This window comes from Hyperoodon ampullatus (genome assembly GCF_949752795.1).
Source record: "Hyperoodon ampullatus genome assembly, chromosome: 3".
Classification (NCBI taxonomy): Eukaryota; Metazoa; Chordata; class Mammalia; order Artiodactyla; family Ziphiidae; genus Hyperoodon; species Hyperoodon ampullatus.
Window position 1 is genome coordinate 38,308,318 of NC_136916.1, and position 25,021 is coordinate 38,333,338.

At 38.1% G+C, this 25,021-nt stretch overlaps 1 protein-coding gene across 2 annotated transcripts in view; it reads right to left on the reverse strand.

Annotated features, from left to right (window-relative positions):
• FANCI (FA complementation group I) overlaps window positions 1-25,021 on the reverse strand; it is a gene marked incomplete at its 5' end in the record, with an annotated part of 80,494 nt that overhangs the window by 47,246 nt on the left and 8,227 nt on the right. For both annotated transcript variants that reach the window (XM_079698773.1, XM_079698772.1), the window contains 9 exons: window positions 1,250-1,386; window positions 2,030-2,122; window positions 5,976-6,102; window positions 7,687-7,772; window positions 8,212-8,335; window positions 8,896-8,937; window positions 10,839-10,896; window positions 10,976-11,132; window positions 11,575-11,705. In XM_079698773.1, the coding sequence (XP_079554899.1) occupies window positions 1,250-1,386; window positions 2,030-2,122; window positions 5,976-6,102; window positions 7,687-7,772; window positions 8,212-8,335; window positions 8,896-8,937; window positions 10,839-10,896; window positions 10,976-11,132; window positions 11,575-11,705 (955 nt within the window). The remainder of the gene's footprint in view (window positions 1-1,249; window positions 1,387-2,029; window positions 2,123-5,975; window positions 6,103-7,686; window positions 7,773-8,211; window positions 8,336-8,895; window positions 8,938-10,838; window positions 10,897-10,975; window positions 11,133-11,574; window positions 11,706-25,021) is intronic.

The following is a 25,021-nucleotide window of genomic DNA, read 5'->3' on the forward strand; positions in this document are numbered from 1 at the left end:
AAAATAACAGATTATCTAAAATAATACAAGAATCAGATAACCATCAGACTTTTCATCAGCAATTCTAGATGCAAAAAGACAATGTAAAACTGATTATAAACTCAGAATTTTAAACCTCGTCCAACTATTATTGTTCAAGTGGAAGAGCAAAACAAAGACATTTTCAGATATGAAAAGTTTACTATCCACAAACCGTATCAGAAAGGATTACTGCAAAAAATATATACTTATGGCATATTTCCAAGTGAAAAGTATGAGGTTCAAAAGATAGATGTAGGTCTTCCCTGGTGGCGCAGTGGTTGAGAGTCCACCTGCCGATGCAGGGGACACGGGTTCGTGCCCCGGTCCGGGAAGATCCCACATGCCGCGGAGCAACTAGGTCCGTGAGCCATGGCCGCTGAGCCTGCGCGTCTGGAGCCTGTGCTCCCTAACGGGAGAGGCCACAACAGTGAGAGGCCCGCGTACCGCAAAAAAAAAAAAAAGATAGATGTAAACAAAGAAACCAGTAAAATTATGAAGTCTAAATAAGTATAGTCTGTTAATAATCTTAACAAGAATGAAGTGGAGAAATAGTGTGTGCTGTGGGCTAAAGTTCCCATCTTGGAGGGAGGAGACTGTTGTAGTCAGTTTGCTACAAAATGTTTATCTGTAACATGAAAGAGCTCACACATGATTGGTAAATAGGAGAGGTAAGTATAACCTGGAAGTTGTATTGGCTCATAGGTGATTTTTTTCCTAGTACATTAATGTTCTGCACCTCTAAGTATCTGCAGGTAAACACAAAGTATGTCAATAGAGCTAAATATAGCAAACCATGGAGACAAACCACAGACAAAGCATGACACAGTAAAGACTGTTATAACAGCTAACATATATTCTGAAATACAACATTAAACATGAAAGTAACAACTAGGATGGTTACCAGTTTTTTCAACTTGATTTAAAATGGATTTGCCTAAAACTGCTAATTTAATTGTCTAAAACTGCTAATTCAATTCCATCCATCAGTCCCAAACTGCAACAGTTAAAGTAAATAAAACTCGGTTTTCTACTCACCTAAAAAGCCAATGAAGACTCAGGCCAATAGAGTAGTAATAGCATGAAAGGAAATAGCATGAAAGGAGCAAAGGTACCTACTTCAGTTTTGTATCCTTGCTATCAAGGTGGCCAAGAACTCAGCCCTTGGGATTCAAGGATCTTCTGATCTTAACACCAAATACCCTATGAACCTTATGGTTCATGAACTTACCTATTCTTTACCACTTCCAAGATCATGGTTGAAACACAACATCTATGAGGAACTAGATTCTGAAGAAATTTTGAGCCTTGGAGAAGCTGAAGATCCTTAAAGCTTTTTATAACCAAAGACTTTAAAAGGTCAAATACCTAATATAATGAAAGAAATAGGAAAATGAAGAAAAAAATGATAGCCCATACTATAGAATCTTAACCCTGTAATTGTTCCTACTTGCTGCCATACACTCATATCCCTATGACAACTGTTTCACTGATGAGTATGATACAAAAATTATGACTTTCAGTGGGAACTTAAAAGAGCTGAAGACAGGCCTTCCTTGAGAGAAAAAGGGCTAAAAATCAATATTACCCACAACCAGAGAAACACATGAGAAAAAAGGGTAAAGGATTTTATATTTTCATTCTTTCAAATAATAGATTCTCATTAATTTCAAGTTGATCAGGGACAGTTTCTTAGACAGCTACAACATAATACAACTGCAATGAATACCCAGCTAAACTTCCCATTCTTACTACTTGGACTGTGTGATGTTTCCACTCTTATTCCCATCTCACCATCTGGGTTACCACACAATAGGAAGTGGAGGTATAAACCAAGTATCTGAAGAAGTCTTCAAGCAGCCCACAGAGAACAGTGTGGGCCTACATTCTTATAGGGGAATATGCTGCTGGCAGGGTGGGAGTGGAATTGTTTAGGAAAAGATAATAAAAAAAACAGGCTATTGTACACTTTATCAACTACAGAAGGAACCAAAAAGTCATTCATAAATACCTGTTCCTCAAATCTTTGTATTCTTGTTACAGAGAGGAAGAGGGCAATGCTGAAAGGACATATATTACTACTGAAATCTCCTTGCTGTCCTGCCTAGAACAGATAAACCAAAAAGGGAGTCATAACTTACATCTTAAAAGTATAACATATCCTACTTAAAAACAAGTCCTTAGATGGATCAGAAACCTAAATATAAGAGCTAAAACTATAAAACTTTTAAAAGGAAACACAGTAGGAAATCTTCAAGACTTTGGATTAAAGATTTCTTAGATACAATAACAAAAACATAATTTATATTAGAAAAAAACTGATAAATTGGATCTCATTAAAAATCAAAACTTTTGTGCTTCAAAAGACACCATTAAGAAAATGAAACAAGCTGCAGACTGAAAAAAAATTTGCTAATTACATACATGATAAAGGACTTGTACCCATGATACACAAAGCATTCTTAAAACTCTTTAAGTCACAATCAAAAAATGGGCAAAAGATCTGAATAGACATTTCATCAAAGATATTAGAACAACTAAATAAGCACATGAAAAGATGTTCGGTTATCATCAGTCACTAAGGAATTGCAAAGTAAAACCTCTATGAGATACTGTTTCACAGCTATTAGAATAGGTATATTAAAAAAAAAAAAGAGACAGTAACAAATGTTGGCCAGGATGTGGATAAACAGGAGCCCTCATACAGTGCTGATGGATATGTAAAATGATGTAGCCACTTTGGAGAACAATTTGGTAGTTTCTTTAAATTATAAACATATGGGACTTCCCCAGTGGTCCAGTGATTAAGACTCCGTGCTTTCACTGCAGGGGGTGCAGGTTCGATCCCTGGTCGGGGAACTATGATCCCACATGCCACACGGCATGGCCAAGAAAAAAATTATATATAAATATATATATAGACATGAATGTATTACATAACCCAGAAATTCCACTTGTAGGTATCTACCCAAGAGAAATGAAAACATATGTGCACACAAAGACATGCATGTGAATGTTCACAACAGTATTATTCATAGTAGCCAAAAAGTAAAAACTCAAATGTCCATCAACTGGTGAAAAGCTAAACAATGGATATGTCTATACAATGGAATACTATTCAACAATAAAAAGGAATGAAATATTTGTTAGTGCTACAACATGGATAAACCTCGAAAATTATGCTAAATGAAAGAAGCCATACACAAAAAATTACATATTGTATAATTCTATTTATAAGAAATCAGGAAAGGTAAATCTATAGAAACAGGCAAGAAGGATCTTACGAGGTGATGAAAATGTTCTAAAACTGAATTATGATGATGGTTGCACAACTGGGTAAACTTATGAAAAATCAATGAATTTTTTTTGGCTGTGTTGGGTCTTCGTTGCTGTGCATGGGCTTTCTCTTGTTGCAGTGAGCAGGGGCTACTCCTTGTTGCGGTGTGTGGGCTTCTCATTGTCCTGGCTTCTCTTGTTGTGGAACATGGGCTCTAAGTGCGCAGGCTTCAGTAGTTGTGGCACGTGGGCTCAGTAGTTGTGGCGCACAGGCTTAGTTGCTCCACGGCATGTGGGATCTTCCTAGGCCAGGGCTCGAACCCGTGTCCCTTGCATTGGCAGGCAGATTCTTAACTACTGTGCCACCAGGGAAGCCCCAAATGGGTGTATTTTATGTTATGTAAATTGTACCTCAATAAAGTTTAAAAAATAGGTCTTTGAGCCCTGAAAGAAATGACAAGAAACAAAAGAAAAAAAGGAATACAGCTTCCCTGGTGGAGCAGTGGTTAACAATCCTCCTGCCAATGCAGGGGACACGGGTTTGATCCCTGGCCCGGGAAGATCCCATATGCTGCAGAGCAACTAAGCCCGTGCGCCACAACTACTGAGTCTGCATGCCACAAATACTGAAGCTCGCGCGCCTAGAGCCTGTGCTCCGCAACGCGCCTAGAGCCTGTGCTCTGCAGCAAGAGAAGCCACGACAATGGGAAACCCATGCACTGCTATGAAGAGTAGCCCTGGCTCGCCGACTAGAGAAAGCCTGTGCACAGCAATGAAGACCCAACACAGCCAAAAATAAAAACAAATAAATAAATTAATTTAAAAAAAAGAAAAAAAAGGAATAAATATAAAATCAAAGATGAATAAAACAAAAACCAACAAACAAATATAAAACAGTCAATAAAGCTGGTTCTTTGAAAAGATCAATAATATAGTCACTGTAAACCTAAATAAAAAGAAGAGTGAACAGATACAGAGAAGACAAAGGAGCTTTAAAGGCTAGTTCCCACATCATGGTCTTTAAATATCCTTTCCTACAAAAGGGACCCAAGGCTCCTTAGAGAAATCAGGATGGGGTAAGGAAAGTACAATTGTGTCTTGGATAGCTTATGCCACAGAAGTGCTCAAAGACTAATGGGGCCATGTCAGAAGGACACATAAGCCTACCTCAAGGATCCAATTAGCCAAATATGGGTCACTTTGAGTACTGCATACGAGTAGATTGAATTTTAAAAGGTTCATTGGCTGCATAACAATATCCAAAAAAATGGGGGGGTGGCTCTTTTCACAGAAGAAAACCAGCTAATAATGTAGAAGGAATGACAGAATTAAAAATTTCTAATCTCAATTCTACCATTTTGCAACTCCCAGTATAATTAGTGATTTAGGCCAAGAATCATCAGTAGACGGGAAAACAAAATCCACTGTGTGAAAGGTTGCTGAGGAAAAGAATTTTCGCATGCCTCGAATTATGATCCCATGGATTACTTTCTAATTACAAAGGGAAACATATATCTTTGCAAATGAAGAAAACTGATGGTCATTGTCTTGATCAAATGATTTGGCTAAGACTGCCTGATACTATGAGCCTCTTGACATAATGCAATAGAATAGTGGTTGGCAAACTACAGCCTCTGGGACAAATCTAGCCCATCACCTATTCTTGTACAGCCCATGAGCTAAGACTGATTTTCCCTTTTTTAATTGTTGAGGGGAAAAAAAACATCAAAGGAAGAATAATATTCTGTGACACACGAAAATTAAATAAAATTCAAATTGCAGTGTCCATGTAGTTTCATTGGCACACAGTCACAGTCATTCATTTATGTGTTGTTTCTGGCTGCCTTCTTGCTACAACAGTAGGGCTGAGTAGCACTGACAGAGACCGTATCACCTGCAAAGCCTAAAATAGTTACTGTCTGTCCCTTCAGAGAAAGTTTGCTGACCCCAACAAGAGAAAGTATACAACATCACTTATGACATATTCTTGCCAAAAATGTTTAACTTGAATCTAATCATGAGGAAACAGACAAATCTGACAATGAGAGACACAAGAAAACTGGGCTGGATGCTTCAAAAAACTCAATGAAAAGGTATTAATCCTTATTATTAGGAGACATCTGTGGAAGTATTCAGGCATTGAAGTGTCATGATTTCTTCTTTTAAATGGTTCAGAAAAAAATCTATACTTGTGAGAAAGTGAGATAAGGTAAATGTAGCAAAATACTTAAAAAGAGTTCAAAACATTTCTAATTTTTATCTTACTACTTCACAAATATTTAATGATGAATGACTTAGCTTCACAAAACCCCACAATATATTACTAGAAATAGGCAATTTCCCCAATTCACAAATATGGAAACAGAGGTCAAGACTGAAGCTCATAGAATAATGGAGTTAAGGTTAAATTTTGAGTTTCCTGCTGAACAGTCTTCACCTTTTTTTTTTAAACACTAACACACTTAAGGTATGCTTTTAAAATGGAACTTGCTTAAGAATGTAGTGATATCATACATCTTCCACTTTCAAAGTAAAAAAAAAAGAGATCCTCTAGACCCAGGGTAGTTCTACAATATTTCTATGTATTTGTTTCCTGTCATTAACGGGCATAAAAGAGGCTTGAGTTCAAACATCCCTTTTTCATAAAGAGATCCTGGATCTCCTTAAGAGTGTGGGGCTACCTTTAAGAGTTTCAGTAGTTCTCTGCCTAGTTCACAGTCCAACTTGATGGCAAACACAATGTGTAGAATAATGGTGCCTTCCACGTGACGAAGTTCACCTGATGGTACAGTAATAAAATCCAACAGCCTAAAAGATTCAACAGAACGGTATGAGCTATAGTTTGGGAAAGAGACAACAGTGCATATGCTCATATGAACAAACAGAAAAACTCAAGCTGAACTAATATGATCACTGGAGGCAGGCACAAAGTACAAAATCTACTGTCTCATTCTCTGCTCCTTTTTACAAAACTTCTTGAAAGAACGAACTGTCTACAGTCATTATTTCCACTTCTTTACCTCTTCCCAGTTCAATTCAATTCAATTAGGCTTCTGTCCCCTCCCTAACCTCCCTTCCAATGCTATTTGTAGCCCTTGAAAGAATAATCAAATGACCTCTACACTGTCAAAACCAATAACCAAGTTTCATCTTAATTAAGCCTCAGCAGATTTGACACAGTTGACCCCTTCTTTTTTGAAACATTTTCTTCTCTTAGCTTCTGGGGCATTGTCACTGGCCTCTTTATTTGTGCTGGCTCATCCTCCCTTTAAATGGTGAACGCCTCTGAGCTCAATCTTGGGTTTCTTTCTCTTCTCTTCACGATTTCCCTAGGTGACCCTATCCAGTCTGAAGGCTTTAGTCCTTTCCAATCTGTATCTCCTGTCCTGACCTCCCCCTAAAACCCCAGACTGCCTGCTCAACACCTCCATATGGGATACTAATATACATCTCAAACTTACATGGTCAAAACTGAGCTTATTTCCCCCTAAACCTGCTTTTTGTCAGTCTTTCCTAACTCAGTATATAAGACCACGTTCTAATCAATTGCTCAAGCCAAATAACTAAAAGTTATTCCAGATTAGAAGCAGTAGGCTGAAACAGGATTAAAAGCAAAAATTCTTCAGCCAAACTGCTTGAATTCAAATCCCAGGTCCACCAATTTATGGCTACATAACCCTTGGAAATTCCTTAATTTCTGTGTGCCTTGGTTTCTACATGCATAAAACAGAGGCAAAAGAGAGTTGCTGTAAGGTTTAAAGTGCTTAGAACAGCACTTGGCACAGAGCAAGCACTCTGTATCTGTTTCCAAAAAAATCTTCTTTTTCAGTCACATCATGCTGAGTCCTGCCTTTGCACTAACTGTTCCACTAACTGAGAATGTGCTTTTTCCTGATCTATATATTGTGGCTCTTATCATTTAGGCTTCAGTTAAAATAGCACCTTCTCAGAGAAGTTTTCCCTGACCACTCAACCTAAAGTAGCTATGCTGTCACTATCATATCATTCATTTGAAATATATGCATAACACTTTTCACTCTAATATTTTTGTTATTTATTCATTTTCTTTTCTCTTCTCGTTGAAATATCTCCATGAGAGCAGGAACCTTGTCTGACTGGTTCATCACTGTAGTCCTAGGGCCAAATAGTTTCTGGCACAAAGTAAACACTTAAATAGCTTTTAAGCTTGCAACTTACAGAACAATTATTGCTGTTTTCCTGGAAAGATTAAAATGAAAGAGTTGAAGAGACTGCATTATTCTTTTAATTTTATTACTGAGCAGCTAAGGGGACAGGGAAATTCTGTGCTGAGGTGAAGGTATGGACTGAACAGTTAGATAACAATGAGATGAACTTGGAGAAATGATTTTATTTCTATACTGTATTACTCACTCGTCACCACTCTGTTCCTCGTTGTGCTGCTTATCTAGCTTGTTGAAGAAAGCTATGATTCCTTCCAAAACCCTCTTCCGGCTTCCCTGAAAAAAATACAAAATAAGTAAGGTCTCACCATAAAGGGCAAGTTGAACTTAAAGTTCTTTTCAGCTTGAAGGATTTTCAAGTATGAATTTAAATAGATAAATTATAACCTAGAGTCACACTAAGAATTTACAGAACACTTTCACGTTGAAATTGAGTTTGAAATACATCTTAGTATCAGATTTTAAGGGGCCTATAGTCCACCCTTTCTGAGATCTTTATCCCTTTTACTACCACACACACACACAAAATGTGGTACTACAAGAGATAATGTATGTTTACTTTGGCTGAGGACATGACCTTTTTACTAGATCAAATCATCACACATGAAATAAAAGCATCTATGCCCTAGCATATAAAACAAGAGTATGAATAAGCTGAATGGTACCAACTGGTCATTTCACCAGAGTTAAAAAAAAGCAAAATTTTCACTTATACCTTTGAGGAGAGAACCAGAAGCTGATAGACCAAGGGTGGTATTTCTTGAAGATTCAATTCAGAGAACATCGTCAACACTTTTCCCACCACAATTTCCACCTCTTCTGCAGTCAGAGGGACATCCCTGTGGATCAAAGATTCTAAAGATCAGGGCTTCCCTGGTGGCGCAGTGGTTGAGGGTCCCCTGCTGGTGGGGGGGCCGCGGGTTCGTGCCCCGGTCCGGGAGGGTCCCACGTGCTGCGGAGCGGCTGGGCCCGTGAGCCGTGGCCACTGGGCCTGTGCGTCCGGAGCCTGTGCTCTGCGGTGGGAGAGGCCACAGCAGTGAGAGGCCCGCGTACCGCAAAAAAAAAAAAAAAAAAAAAAAAAAGATTCTGAAGATCAGAGCCTAATTTGGGAGATATTAGAATACTACAACTACCTCTTTTGATTTTTTTCTAATGCAGAACCTTAAAGGGGACCAATAACCTTACCTAAGCAAAGTTATCTTGGAAAAAAAAATCATAAAGTTATACTTTAAATAAGAAATCAAAGCAAAAAAGAGTGGGGGGAAATTCTGTAAAAGAAAACAGAGGTACCGATACTCTTATTTAGGGAACAGTGGTATCTGAGCTTGCTACATTTCAGTTTCTAGTAGGTAAGTTCTCACAGCAGGATATAAAAAGAAAAGGGAATGATGATGCTTACTTGAACATGGAGGTGAGCTGGATTACATACTGATGATCCCATCTGATTAAAGAAATTGACACAGAAAGTTTATGTCATTTAAACTTATTTACATATTACTTTGTAAAATTAGTAAGGAGGAAAAAATTAGGGCCATTTCAAGTTTGATTTGGTACCACTGGGAAACAAGATCAAAGAAATGACGTTTAAAACAATGAAATAACAGCTTTTAACCTATCAGACTGGCAAAATCAAACTCTGATGATATTCAGTGCTGGTGAGATTTTGGGAAACAAGTACTTCACATACCGTTTTAGGGGATGTACACTGATATCCTTCTGGGAAGACAAGTTGGCAATACTACTCATCAACTTTAAAAATGCACATAACCAAAGACCCACCCAACTTACTATTAGAAATATATCCTATGTACATGCTTATAAAAGGTCACCTAGACATACAGGATGTTAATTCCAACACTTTTTATAATAGCAAAAACCCAAATAGCCAAATATTATTTATCGGCAAAAACCAAATAATTTAACAATTGGACACTAGCCAAATATTATAACAGAATACTATGGAACTATTAAAAAGAATGATGTAAAGTGGTATATGCTGACATGAACAGATGTGTTAAATGAAAAATGAAAGGTATATTACAATGTAATGAATAAACTCTTTTGTGTAATTAAAAACAAACAAGTAAATGGATAAATATACATGTGCTGATTCATGCCTAAAATTATTTCTGTAAGGGACTTCCCTGGTGGCACAGAGGTTAGGAAACCGCCCGCCAATGCAGGGGACACGGGTTCGAGCCCTGGTCCGGGAAGATCCCACATGCTGCAGAGCAACTAAGTCCGTGCACCACAACTCCTGAGCCTGTGCTCTAGAGCCCGCGAGCCACAACTACTGAAGCCTGTGTGCCTAGAGCCCTTGCTCCGCAACAAGAGAAGCCACCGCAATGAGAAGCCCACACACCGCAACAAAGAGTAGCCCCTGCTTACCGCAACTAGAGAAAGCCCACGCACAGCAACAAAGACCCAATGTAGCCAAAAATAATTACTTAAAAAATATATATATATATATATTAAGGATTTCTTACTATAAATATACACACACACAGATATATATATATATATATAAAGAATTTTTCATCTTTGATGTATGTCTTTATATACTTCATTTTTAATGGGTATAAGTTACATGGAATGGCTCTACCTTAACTTATTGATACATAGCTTACATACCATAACTTACATATCTCTATTATTGTATGCTTAAGTTGGTCACAAATTTCTGTGTTGAAATGTTCATGTATGAAAATTTTCTTATATGTTGCAATTTATCCTTAGAGTAGATTCTCATATTTCTAGTTTAAAGATACAAACATCACTTATACATCTCACTCCCTCAAAAAAATATAAAAGATAGTGGTAGGGTGACTTCCAGCCTTAAGGACCTTGGGACTCCAAATACTGCTATAGGGATAAACTGCTGTGTTAAGATGGAGAGTCAAGTAAGTAGAAACTATATGTATAGTCTTAGAACAGAGAATAGAGTAAATAATCTCTCTCAAAAATTCATCACAGGGCTTCCCTGGTGGCGCAGTGGTTGAGAGTCCGCCTGCCGATGCAGGGGACACGGGTTCGTGCCCCCGTCTGGGAAGATCCCACATGCCGCAGGAGCGGCTGGGCCCGTGAGCCATGGCCACTGAGCCTGTGCTCCGGAGCCTGTGCTCCGCAAGGGGAGAGGCCACAACAGTGAGAGGCCCGCCTACCGCAAAAAAAAAAAAAAAAAAAAAAAAAATTCATCACAGACTAAATGGTTTTATAGTGGTAGACCATAAACCAAAATGGACCAAAAACTTGAGAGGTATAAATTCCTAAAATAAATGATAATTCTTTTTTTGGTCACTTGTAGTCCTGAGAAAGTTCTACATATTAATAAGAAAGACTCACCTGCCAGAACAGAGGGTGTTAATCAACTGCTTCTTACATTCTTCCCCACTTAGTTCACCTAGAAATGCAAAATACACAGAGGAATAAATTTAATTCAGTGAAGAGAGTAAAAGCCACTAAGATTGGAAGAAAATTACCTTTTCCATAAGCTAGATTTTCCTTCTTGGTAGCAAGGGCAGTGAAAATGATGGGTAATAGCTCCAAAGATTTTCCATTCGTTAGGTTGCCCTCTTTGACAGCATCAACAAACTCATTGGCTAATTCAACCAATAATGCTCCTGGAAAATTGTGAACCTAAAAGTTCATGGGATTAAAAAAATGTTAAGCAGAAATCTAAATGTTTGATATCTCTTTCTAAGAAATACTCTTTTGCTGAATTAACAGAACTGGCATTGAAACCTAGAACTGGTCCTTTAAGTGATTCAGGGAATCATTCTGCTCTGGTATAAACTTATAATTGTAAAGGATTTCATAGATCAGGATCTTCCACCAGCTCCCTGATGTTTTCAAATACGCCAACTCTTCAAAGAGATACATGTCCATGATACCAGAAATGTAATGTAAACATCTAAATGGTTTATGGCTCATCCATCAACTATTTTGTTTTATAACAGTAGTTCTCATTCATAAATAGGAGCTATGGTAGGTTGGGAACACTTAAGTTTTCCCTCCCTCAACAAATTACAAACCCCCAAAATCCACCCAAAACCAAAAAAGTTTTTGTTTTCCATCTCACCTCCAGCATTAGTAATCCTATGATTTCAGATGCTACTTCTTTCTGTAAATCCCCTGATTCCAACAATTGGACACAACAACTGTATATCTTAAGTCTCCTAAGAGCTCCAGCTTCCTCAGAACAGGGGAAACCTTGTTGTTTTAAACAGGTGGTACAGAAACAAAGAAAGAAAAAAGGGAGAATTCTTACAAGGTTGAAGGGTAAACAGGAAAAACAAACAGCTTTGTAGTTGAATATAGAAACAGAATTATCAAACTACTTATTACTATGGTGTTTAGAACAGCAATATTTAGGAGCTTTGAAAAAGTATTTAATTTAGACAAAAAACTGAAACATTACCTTTTCTACTTCCACCCATGTCATTAATTTTAAAAATAATTTTATAGTGCAGAAGAAGGAACACCTTCTAATATACTTTAGAGCTTTTCTGGGATCCAGTAACCCAAATTAAGTGCCTTTAACATACTTCACTTCAAAACATCATCACTGATTGATGTCAGTAGGAATGTAGAGTAATAAAGACCTTGGAAAATGCTCTCCTCCATAAAAGCAACTAGAACACTAACAAAAATAGTGAAAACCAACTTGTTCAGAATTCTGGAAATTAACCAGACTTGCAACAATCCAGGGAGAGTTTATTTAAGATAAACAGCTGAATCTAAGTGAGAATAGCAAGCTCTGTTGTGTTTCAACATGCCCTCATTCCACCTCCTAACCCCTACCCCCACCAGTCCAGCAGTCTTTAAAACCAATAGTTCACACTCATGGTACAAGCCATCAGTCTAGCAGCCTCTGGAGGGGACAGAATATGACTGGAGCTCCACCAAAGCCCAATTCTCAGGGCTGTCATTATTTGACCTGTCTGGCTATTCCCTAGAAACTTTCACTCGCAAGACCTGTCTTAACTTGGCCTGACTTAGAACGCGCCCAGTGCAATCTTTTACCAGGGGCATTTGTCTAAACCAGTTGCAAGTGATTACTTTTTCAGCTGCCTGGATATACTTTTTCAGCTGCCTGGAGAGCAATAACAGTTGGGCATGCAACAAGCTGACCAAAGAACTTAAAATATAAGTCTGGAGAAAGGTGCATAGGGGACTTTGAAACATTCTGACATATTCCTGGGAACCTAGGAGGCCATGAAAATATTTAGGGTTGTGCATATGGAAAGGGCTGTGTGTATGGCCAGGCAACACCCAAGAGGACCCTAATCTCTCACCTCTGGATGATCCTGAGGCTCTGCACAAGCAGAAGGGCTAAGGAGGACTTATAAGCTACCTGAGAACTGAAGGTGTGCACCTGACATGCACAGGGTCCCTCAGCAAAGGCTGGGAAACTCACTGGTTCCAGGCATTTTAAAGGAAATCTTTGCCAAATCATCAGCTGACCACAAAGCTAACCAAACAGAGACTTCAGTAGCCACACAGAACAGTGCCCATACACAACAAACAATACATATTTTACAAAATTAGTTCAGAAGAACAACTATTAAAAAAAAAAGCAACAACAGATCTGGGGGAGGGGGGTGGTATCTGATTTCCAGAATTCCCACAAAATATCATTTAAAATGTCCAGTTTTCAGCAACAAAAAATAAAAAACATACAGGGAAACAAGAGTATGGTCCATACACAGGAAAAAATGGAATCAATAGAAACCGTCCCTGAGAGCGCCCAGATATTAGATTTACTAGACAAAGACTGAAATCAGCTATTCTAAATATGTTCAAAGAACTAAAGGAGGGCTTCCCAGGTGGCGCAGTGGTTGAGAGTCTGCCTGCTGACGCAGGGGACACGGGTTCGTGCCCTGGTCCGGGAAGATCCCACATGCCGTGGAGCGGCTGGGCCCGCGAACCGTGGCCGCTGAGCCTGCGCGTCCGGAGCCTGTGCTCCACAACGGGAGAGGCCACAACAGTGAGAGGCCCGCGTACCACAAAAAAAAAAAAAAAAAAAAAGAACAAAAGGAAACCATGTCTAAAGAACTAAAGGAAAATATAAAAATGATGTCTCACCAAATAGAGAATATCAATAAAGAGATAGAAATTACAAAAAAGAACCAAATAAAAATTCTGGAATTAAAAAGTACAATAATTGAACTGAAGAACCCACTAGAGGGGCTCAACAGGAGATCTGATCTGGTAGAAGAAAGAATCAGAGAACTTGAAGATAGAGCAATTGAGATTATCCAGTCTCAGGGACAGAAGGAAAAAGAAGAAAAATGATCAGAGCTTCAGAGACCTGTGGGATCCCGTCATGAATACCAACATAGACATAATGAAAGTCCCAGAAGGAAAGGAAAGAGAGAAAGGAGAAAAAAGAAGTAATGGCCAAAAACTTCCCAATTTTAATGAGAACGCTAATCTACACATTCAGTGAATTCCCTGGCAGTCCAGAGGTTAGGACTCTGTGCCTTCACTGCCGAGGGCCCAGGTTCAATCCCTGGTCGATATCACACAAGCTACACAGTGCAGCCAAAAACACAAAGCAAACAAACAAACAAAACCCACATTCAAGAAGCTCAAAGAACTCCAAACAGGATAAACCCAAGAGATCCACATTTAGACACACCATCGCAAACTATCAAAATCAAAGATGCCTCATCATAAAAAAAACCATATGTGAAAAACCCACACTTAACATCATACTCAATAAGGGAAGATTGAAAACTTTTCCATAAGATAGGAAAAATACAAGGATGCCCACTTTTGCCACTTCTATTCAACATAATACTGGAAGTTCTAGATAGAGCAATTATTGCATTTAGTGCCGCTGAACTGTACAGTTAAATAAAAAAGTTAAAGACAAGAAGAAAATATTGAAAGCAACAAGAGAGAAGCAACTCATCTGGTAAAAGGAGTACTCAATACGATTAACAGCTGATTTCTCATTTACAAAAATCATTGAAGGGCAGAAGGAAATGGGATAACATAGTCAAAGTACTGAAAGAACTCAACAGCCAGAAAAACTATCCCTCCAAAACTGTCAACCAAGAACTCTATAGCCAGAAAAACTATCCCTCCAAAATGGAGAAATTAAGACATTCCCAGATAAACAAAAGAGAATTTGCTGCCAGAAGACCTGCCCTAATGCTAAAGGGAGTCTTTCAGGCTGGAATGAAAGGACACCAGACAGTAAATTGAATCCACATGAAATAGAGAACATCAGTAAAGGTAACTACATAGGAAAATATGAAAGACAGTATAAATGTACTTTGTAATTATTTTTTCTATCTGATTTATAAGACACCTGCATAAAACAACAATTATAAATCTGCATTGGTGGGAATAAATGTGTAAAGATGTAATTTATAGGACAATAATAGCACAAAGGAGGAAGGGGGAGAATAAAGCTATAGGTAGAGCAAAGTTTTATAACTATTAAATCTAAGCTGGTATTAATCTAAACTAGATTGTTATAAATTAACTCATTATTGCCCAGGGGAATTTTTGCAGAAACTAATGCCTGTGGCCAGCGATTTTTATTTTGGCCAGCCAAAAAATTAATTCTGTTATTTCACTAACACTTTGTGGGTTATTACATTCAATACTTAGATCTGACACACCTGTAAAGTCTTCTAATTTTTGTAAAATGTTGTCTTCAAGCCACTCTTCTGTAGAAGCAAAGGAGCATTATCCTGCACCATGAATTTCATTTTCACTTTCTGTATCAGACTCAATCACTAAGGTTTTTTGTCTTTTTGTTGGTCTAATATTCACATCGTCTGAATCAGAATTATATTCTGAAGAACTATCATCTTCTGAGACACTAGTATATATGTCACTTGGACAATCAGACAAAGTATCTGCATAAAATTCACCAAAAACTTTTTCACTCAAAATTTCATGATGTGTCATTTTTGAAAATTTTACATTTATAATATACACAAGATTGAAGCAAAAACCAAACGGAACAAAATGTGAATGATAATGACAATCATAGGTTGTATAATGAACCCTTGATCAATGTCAAGCTCTAACAACTTCTCATGGTGATGTTAATTGTAGCACTCTCTAAAAATGTATTGATAAGTCTCTGGTCAATAATGTGTTAAGATGTCAGTTCTAATTGCCAAGGCAAGCACTAAGAAGGTAACTGAAAAAACTAGTGAAAAAGATTACAAAGGAATTAAAATGGTACACTAGAAAACACCTACTTAACATATAACACGTAAGGTAGTAACAGAGGAACAAAAAGACACGACGTAAAGAAAACAAACAGCAAAACGGCGGATATCAATCCTACTCTTGAGGACTTCCGGGTAAGATGGCGGAAGAGTAAGACGCGGAGATCACCTTCCTCCTCACGGATACACCAGAAATGCAGCTACGCGTGGAACAACTCCTACAGAACACCTACTGAGCGCTGGCAGAAGACCCCAGACCTCCCAAGAGGCAAGAAACTCCCCACACACCTGGGTAGGGCAAAGCGGAGAGATTCCCGCACAGAGGATCGGTGCCGAGCGGCACTCACCAGCCCGAGAGGCTTGTCTGCTCGCCCGCCGGGGCGGGCGGCGCTGGAAGCTGAGGCTTGGGCTTCGGTCAGAGCGCAGGGAGAGGACTGGGGCTGGCGGCGAGAACTCAGCCTGAGGGGGGCTAATGTGCCACAGCTAGCCGGAAGGGAGTCCGGGAGAACTCTGGAGCTGCCGAAGAGGCAAGAGACTTTTTCTTCCCTCTTGGTTTCCTGCTGCGCGAGGAGAGGGGATTAAGAGCGCTGCTTAAAGGGGCTCCACAGACGGGCGCGAGTCGCGACTGAAAGCGCGGAGCCCAGTGACGGGCGTGGGACGCTGGGGCTGCTGCTGCCGCCGCCAAGAAGCCCGTGTGCGAGCGCAGGTCACTGTCCACACCGCCCTTCCGGGAGCCTGAGCAGCCCGCCACTGCCGGGGTCCCGGGATCCAGGGGCGGCTTCCCTGGGAGAACGCACGGCGCGCCTCGGGCTGGTGCAACGTCACGCCGACCTCTGCCGCTGCAGGCTCGCCCCGCACTCCGTGCCCCTCCCTCCCGCCCGGCCTGAGTGAGCCAGAGTTCCCGAAGAGGCTGCTCCTTTAACCCTTTCCTGTCTGAGCGAAGAACAGACGCCCTCCGGCGACCTACACGCAGAGGCGGGGCCAAATCCAAAGCTGAGACCCGGGAGCTGTGAGAACAAAGAAGAGAAAGGGAAACCTCTCCCAGCAGCCTCAGAAGCAGCGGATTAAAGCTCCACAATCAACTTGATGTACCCTGCATCTGTGGAATACATGAATAGACAACAAATCATCCCAAATTGAGGAGCCAGGAGTCAGTACTGTGCCTCTGAGGTGGGAGAGCCAACTTCAGGACACTGGTCCACAAGAGACCTCCCAGCTCCACATAATATCAAACGGCGAAAATCTTCCAGAGATCTCCATCTCAACACCAGCACCCAGCTTCACTCAACGACCAGCAAGCTACAGTGCTGGACACCCTATGCCAAACAACTAGCAAGACAGGAACACAATGCCACCCATTAGCAGAGAGGTGGCCTAAAATCATAAAAAGTCTGCAGACACCCCAAAACACACCACCAGACGTGGACCTGCCCACCAGAAAGACAAGATCCAGCCTCATCCACCAGAACACAGGCACTAGTCCCCTCGACCAGGAAACCTACACAACCCACTAAACCAACCTTAGCCACTGGGGACAGACACCAAAAACAACAGGAACTACGAACCTGCAGCCGGCAAAAAGGAGACCCCAAACACAGTAACATAAGCAAAATGAGAAGACAGAAAAACACACAGCAGGAGAAGGAGCAAGATAAAAACCCACCAGACCTAACAAATGAAGAGGTAATAGGCAGTCTATCTGAAAAAGAATTCAGAATAATGATAGTAAAGATGATCCAAAATCTTGGAAATAGAATAGACAAAATGCAAGAAACAGTTAACAAGGACCTAGTAGAACTAAAGATGAATCAAGCATCGATTAAAAACACAATAAATGAAATGAAAAATACTCTAGATGGGATCAATAGCAGAATAACTGAGGCAGAAGAACGGATAAGTGAGGTGGAAGATAAAATAGTGGAAATAACTAATGCAGAGCAAAATAAAGAGAAAAGAATGAAAAGAACAGAGGACAGTCTCAGAGACCTATGGGACAACATTAAACGCACCAACATTCGAATTATAGGGGTTCCAGAAGAAGAAGAGAAAAAGAAAGGGACTGAGAAAATATTTGAAGAGATTATAGTTGAAAACTTCCCTAATATGGGAAAGGAAATAGTTAATCAAGTCCAAGAAGCACAGAGAGTCCCATACAGAATAAATCCAAGGAGAAATACGCCAAGACACATATTAATCAAACTGTCAAAAATTAAACACAAAGAAATCATATTAAAAGCAGCAAGGCAAAAACAACAAATAACACACAAGGGAATCCCCATCAGGATAACAGCTGATCTCTCAGCAGAAACTCTACAAGCCAGAAGGGAGTGGCAGGACATAATTAAAGTGATGAAGGAGAGAAACCTGCAACCAAGATTACTCTACCCAGCAAGGATCTCATTCAGATTTGATGGAGAAATTAAAACCTTTACAGACAAGCAAAAGCTGAGAGAGTTCAGCACCACCAAACCAGCTTTACAACAAATGCTAAAGGAACTTCTCTAGGCAAGAAACACAACAGAAGGAAAAGACCTACAATAACGAACCCAAAACAATTAAGAAAATGGGAATAGGAACATACATATCGATAATTACCTTAAATGTAAATGGACTAAACGCTCCCACCAAAAGACACAGATTGGCTGAATGGATACAAAAACAAGACCCATATATATGCTGTCTACAAGAGACCCACTTCAGACCTAGAGACACATACAGACTGAAAGTAAGGGGATGGAAAAAGATATTCCATGCAAATGGAAACCAAAAGAAAGCTGGAGTAGCAATTCTCATATCAGACAAAATAGACTTTAAAATAAAGACTACTAGAAGAGACAAAGAAGGACACTACATAATGATCAAGGGATCGATCCAAGAAGAAGATATAACAATTGTAAATATTTATGCACCCAACATAGGAGCACCTCAATACATAAGGCAAACACTAACAGCCATAAAAGGAGAAATCGACAGTAACACAATCATAGTAGGGGACTTTAACACCCCACTTTCACCAATGGACAGATCATCCAAAATGAAAATAAATAAGGAAAAAAAAAAAAAAAAAAAAAAAAAAAAAAAATCCTACTCTTTTAGCAATTATGGCAAATGTAAAGGGATTAGATACTCCAATCAAAAGGCAAAGATTGGGACTTCTCTGGTGGAGCAGTGGTTAAGAATCTGCTTGCCAGTGCAGGGAACATGGGTTCAATCCCTGGTCCAGGAAGATCCCACATGCTGCAGAGCAACTAAGCCCGCAAGCCACAACTACTGAAGCCCGTGCGCCTAAGGCCCATGCTCCACAACAAAAGAAGCCACCACAGTGAGAAACCCGCACAAAACGAGGAGTAGCCCCTGCTCACTGCAATTAGAGAAAGCCTGTGCACAGCAACAAAGACTCAATGCAGCCAAAAATAAATAAAATAAATAGATTTATTTAAAAAAGGGCAAAAATTGGCAGAACAGATTTTTAAAAATCCAATTATGTGCTGTCAATCAGAGACACAATTTAGATTCAAAGATACAAATTGTTTAGAAAAGATATACCATGAAAACAGTAACCAAAGAGGGCTGAAGTAGCTCTAAAAATAACAGAAAAAAGTAGACTTCAAGACAAAAATTACTATTAAAGACAAAAAAGGGCATTTTATAATGATAAAAGAATCAAGGCATAACAATTATAAACATATAAGCACCTAACAAAAGAGTTCCAAAATACACAAAGCAAAAACTAACAGAACTGAAGGGTGAAATAGACAATTCAACAATAATCAATAGAACAACAATTAGAAGATCAACAAGGAAATAGACTTGAAAACACCAGATCTAACAAACATCTATATAGAACACTACACACAACAACAGAAGACACATTCTTCACAAGTACACATGGAGCATTCTCCAGGATAAACCACCATTAGGCCATAAAAAAATTCTCAATAAATTTAAAAGGATTATAATCATATCATTTATGTTCTGTGACCACAGTGGAATGAAACTAGAAATCAATAACAGAAGGAAATCTGGAAAATTCACAAATATGTGGAAATTAACATAATCTTAAATACCAATGGGTCAAAGAAGAAAGCACAGAGAAATTAGAAAAATACCTTGAGATGAATGAAAACAAAAACACAACATTCCAAAAGCTATTGGATACAGCTAAAGTAGTGCTTAGAACGAAATCTATAGTTGTAAATACCTATATTAAAAAAGAAGAAAGATCTCAAATCAATAACCCAATCTTCCACCATAAGAAATTATAAAAAGAGGAAACTAAACTCAAAGCAAGTGAAAAGAATATAAAAGTAAAATCAGACATAAATGAAACAGAGAATAGAAGAATAGAGAAAAATCAAGAAAACCAAAGCTTATTCTTTGAAAAGATCAACAAAATTGAAAACTCTTCAGACTGACCAAGAAAAAAAGGGAGAAGAATCAAATTACTAAAATCAGGAATGAAAGAGGGGCATTACTACCAATCTTACAGAAATAATAAGAATAAGGTAATACAATGAATAACTGTATACCAATAAATTACAAAACTTATATGAAACAGATAAATTGTTATAAAGACACAAAGTATCAAAACTGACTAAAAAAGATAATAGAAAAACCACAACAGACATATAAATAAAGAGACTGAATTAGCAATCAAAACTCTTCTACAAAGAAAAGCCCAGAACCAGATGGCTTCCCTGGTGAATTCACGAAATGTATAAAGAATTAACTGCAACCCTTCACAAACTCTTCCAAAAAAAAGAAGAGGAGGAAACATTTCCCAACTCATTCTACAAGGCCACTATTATCTTCATACCTAAACCAAAGACATCCTAAGAAAACTATGAACAGTATCCCTTGTGACTACAGACGCAAAAATCCTCAACAAAATACTAGCAAACTGAATCCAGCAACATTTTAAAAAGGATTATACTCTATAACCAAATTGGATTTAACCCAAGAATACAAGAGTGGTTCAATGTATGAAAATCAATGTAATATACCATAGAAATAGAGTAAAAGATAAAAACCACATGATCACCTCAGTAGACACAGAAAAAGCATTTGAAAATTCCAATACCCTTTCATGATAAAAAACATTCAACAAACTAAGAATAGAAGGGAACTTCCTTAACCTGATAAAGGGCATCCATGAAAAACCCACAGCTAACATCACACTCAATAATAAAAAATTGAAAGATTTCCCTGAGATCAGGAACAAGAGAAGGATGTTTACTCTCACCAATTCTATTCTACTGGAGGTTCCAACTGGGGTAATTAGGTAAGAAAAATAACAAAAGGCATCTAGATTGAAATAGAAATAAAGCTGTATCTATTCACAGACGACATAATCTTGTTTATAAGGAATCCACAAAGAAGAAACTACTAGAGCTAATAAACAAGTACAGGAAGGTAACAAGATATGAGATCAATATACAAAAGTCTATTGCATTTCTATACACTAGCAATGAACACTGAGAACATTAAATTAAGAAAACAATCCCATTTACAATCACACCAAAAAGAATAAAATACTCAGGAATAAATTAATAAAAGTAGTGTAAGACTTGTACTCTGAAAAGTACAAAATACTGTTGAAAGAAATGAAAGAGAACCTAAGTAAATGGAAAGATATTCCATGTTCATTAATGGAAGACATATTAAGATAGCAATACTTTTCAAATTCATATATAGATTCAACAAAATCACTACCAAAACCCCAGCTTCCATTTTTGCAGAAATTGACAAGCTAATCTTGTCATATGGAAACTCAAGGAACCCAGAATATCCAAACTAATCTGGAAAAAAAAAAAAAAAGTTAGAGGACTCACACTTCCCAATTTTAAAGCTTACTACAAAGCTATTCTAATCAGGACAGTATGGTACTGACATAAGGAGAGACACAAAGATCAAGGGAATACAACTGTGAGTCCAAAAACAAACCGTCACATTTATGGGCAATTGATTTTCAATAAGGGTGCTACTGAAAATGGGGAAAGATGAAGCTGGACTCCTACCTCACACCATATACAAAAATTAACTCAAAATGGATCAAAAATCTAAATTAAAAAGCTAAAGCTATAAAACTCTGAAAAGAAAACAGAGGTATAAATCTTTGTGACTTTGGATTAAGCAATGACTTCTTAGATATAAAACTAAAAGCGCAAGTTACAAAAAAATTAAGTAGGCATCAAAATTTAAAATTTTGTGCATCAAAGGATACCATCAAAAAAGTGCAAAGACAACCAGAATGGGAGAAAAATTTTGTGAATCATATATCTAATAAGGGACTTGTATCCAGAATATTTAAAGAAATATTAGAACTCATTAATAAAAAGACAACCCTATTTTTAAAAGGTCAAAGGATTTGAATAGACATTTCTCCAAAGAAGATATACAAATGGCCAGTAAGTACAAGAAAAGATATGCAACATCATTAGCCATCAGGGAAATGAACATCAAACCCACAGTGAGATACCACTTCACACTCACTAGAATGGCAAGAATGAAAAAGACAATAACAAGTGTTGACAGAGGATGTGGGAAATGGGCATCCTTATTTCAGTACTGGTGGGAATGTAAAATGATGTAGCAGCTTTGGAAAACAGTTTGGAAAACAGTTAAGCATGGAGTTACCATATGATCCAGCAATTCTACTCTTATTTACTAAAGAGAAATGAAAATGAAATGAAATGAAAATATGTCTACACAAAAACTTGTAGCAGTATTCCTAATTGCTAAAAAGTGTAGACAACCTAATTGTCCACCAACTCATGAATGGACAAGTATGATATATTCATATGGAATATTATTCACCAATAAAAAGGAATGAAATACTGATACAGGCTACAACATGGATGAATCTTAGTAACCTTATGGTAAGTGAAAGCCAGTCACAAAGGACCACATATTGTATGATTGCACTTATATGAAATATCCAGAATAGGCAAACCTATAGACAGAAAGTAGATGAGTGGTTTCTTAGGGCTGGCATGGATCAGAAGTTTAGGGAAGCAACAGCTAAGGTATGTAAAGTTTCTTTTAGGGGTAATAAAAATACTTGAAAACTGTGGTGATAGGTGTGCAACTCTGTGAATATACTAAAAGCCACTGAAATGCATTATTTTAAGTGGTGAATTGTACGATGTCAATTATATCTCAACAAAAAATGTACACTTTAAAAGGGTGAATTTTTTAGTATGTGGATATCTCAATTTTCTAAAATGTCATCATTAGCTAACTATTGGTTTACACCATTGATTTAACAGGATTAAAATGGTTATGAGGTAGTGTCCATATATACTTGGTAATTCATGCTACTTTTAAACTAGGATTGCCAAATCTAAGTTTTTAAATAAGGTAAAAATAAGGTTATTTACAGAAGTGGGAGCCATGATAATCTGTTCCAGGTATGTCTACCCAAGAAAGAAATTACTCTTATTTCTTCCACTTATTCTTATTACTGTCACTTAGCATGTATAGACAGCTGCTTTTGATCTTTCATTATTTCCTTTTCTCTGATATTTCTACAAAACAGTCATTTAGCAAGTTTCCAATTTTTAATCAATTAAAAAAATTTTTACCTCCTACAGAAATGGAAATAAAAACAAAAATAAACAAATGGGGCCTAATGAAACTTAAAAGCTTTTGCACAGCAAAGGAAACCATAAACAAGACCAAAAGACAACCCTCAGAATGGGAGAAAATATTTGCAAATGAAGCAACTGACAAAGGGTTAATCTCCAAAATTTATAAGCAGCTCCTGCAGCTCAATAACAAAAAGACAAACAACCCAATCCAAAAATGGGCAGAAGACCTAAATAGACATTTCTCCAAAGAAGATATAGAGATTGCCAACAAACACATGAAAGAATGCTCAACATCATTAATCATTAGAGAAATGCAAATCAAAACTACAATGAGATACCACCTCACACTGGTCAGAATGGCCATCATCAAAAAATCTACAAACAATAAATGCTGGAGAGGGTGTGGAGAAAAGGGAACACTCTTGCACTGCTGGTAGGAATGTGAATTAGTATAGCCACTATGGAGAACAGTATGGAGGTTCCTTAAAAAACTACAAATAGAACTACCATATGACCCAGCAATCCCACTACTGGGCATATACCCTGAGAAAACCATAATTCAAGAAGAGTCATGTACCAAAATGTTCATTGCAGCTCTATTTACAATAGCCAGGACATGGAAGCAACCTAAGTGTCCATCATCGGATGAATGGATAAAGAAGATGTGGCACATATATACAATGGAATATTACTCAGCCATAAAAAGAAATGAAATTGAGCTATTTGTAGTGAGGTGGATGGACCCAGAGTCTGTCATACAGAGTGAAGTAAGTCAGAAAGAGAAAGACAAATACCGTATGCTAACACATATATATGGAATCTAAGGGAAAAAAAAGTCATGAAGAACCTAGGGGTAACACGGGAATAAAGACACAGACCTACTAGAGAATGGACTTGAGGATATGGGGAGGGGGAAGGGTAAGCTGTGACAAAGTGAGAGAGTGGCATGGACATATATACACTTCCAAACGTAAGATAGATAGCTAGTGGGAAGCGGCCGTATAGCACAGGGAGATCAGCTCGGTGCTTTGTGACCATCTAGAGGGGTGGGATAGGGAGGGTGGGAGGGAGGGAAACGCAAGAGGGAAGAGATATGGGAACATATGTATATGTATAACTGATTCACTTTGTTATAAAGCAGAAACTAACACACCATTGTAAAGCAATTATACTCCAATGAAGATGTAAAAAAAAATTTTTTTTCATGCATAGGAAGATGTGTTTTTGAATCCTTGCAAGGAGAGACACAATTTACTTGAGGGGGTAAGAAAAATAAACCAAGTTAAAATAACCTGCTAAGAGTGTAAAGCGACTTTTAATTTTTGCTTGTAGAATTTTATTCTACTACAATTTATAAAACAACTATGAGTCACAACCAGCAACAATGTAGAACCAGCCCTTGTTCAAGATATGGAATAAAAATATGCCCCACTGGGAATTAAGAATCTCTACATAAGTCACCTAAGATACTCCATTTCATTAAAACTCAGAGCACCCTAGCCTCTTTTGTTAAGCACAGATTAACTATTAAACATTGCTGCTCTCTTCTCCACAATTTTTTTTTTTGGCTGCACCGCAGGGCATGCAGAACTTCCCCGACCAGAGATAGAATCCGTGCCCCCTGCAGTGGAAGCACGGAGCCTTAACCACTGGACCACCAGGGAAGTCCTCTTCTCCACAATTTTAAAAGCACAAATAAATCAAAGCGGATTTTATGACGTGCATCCTTTACAGGCTCCAA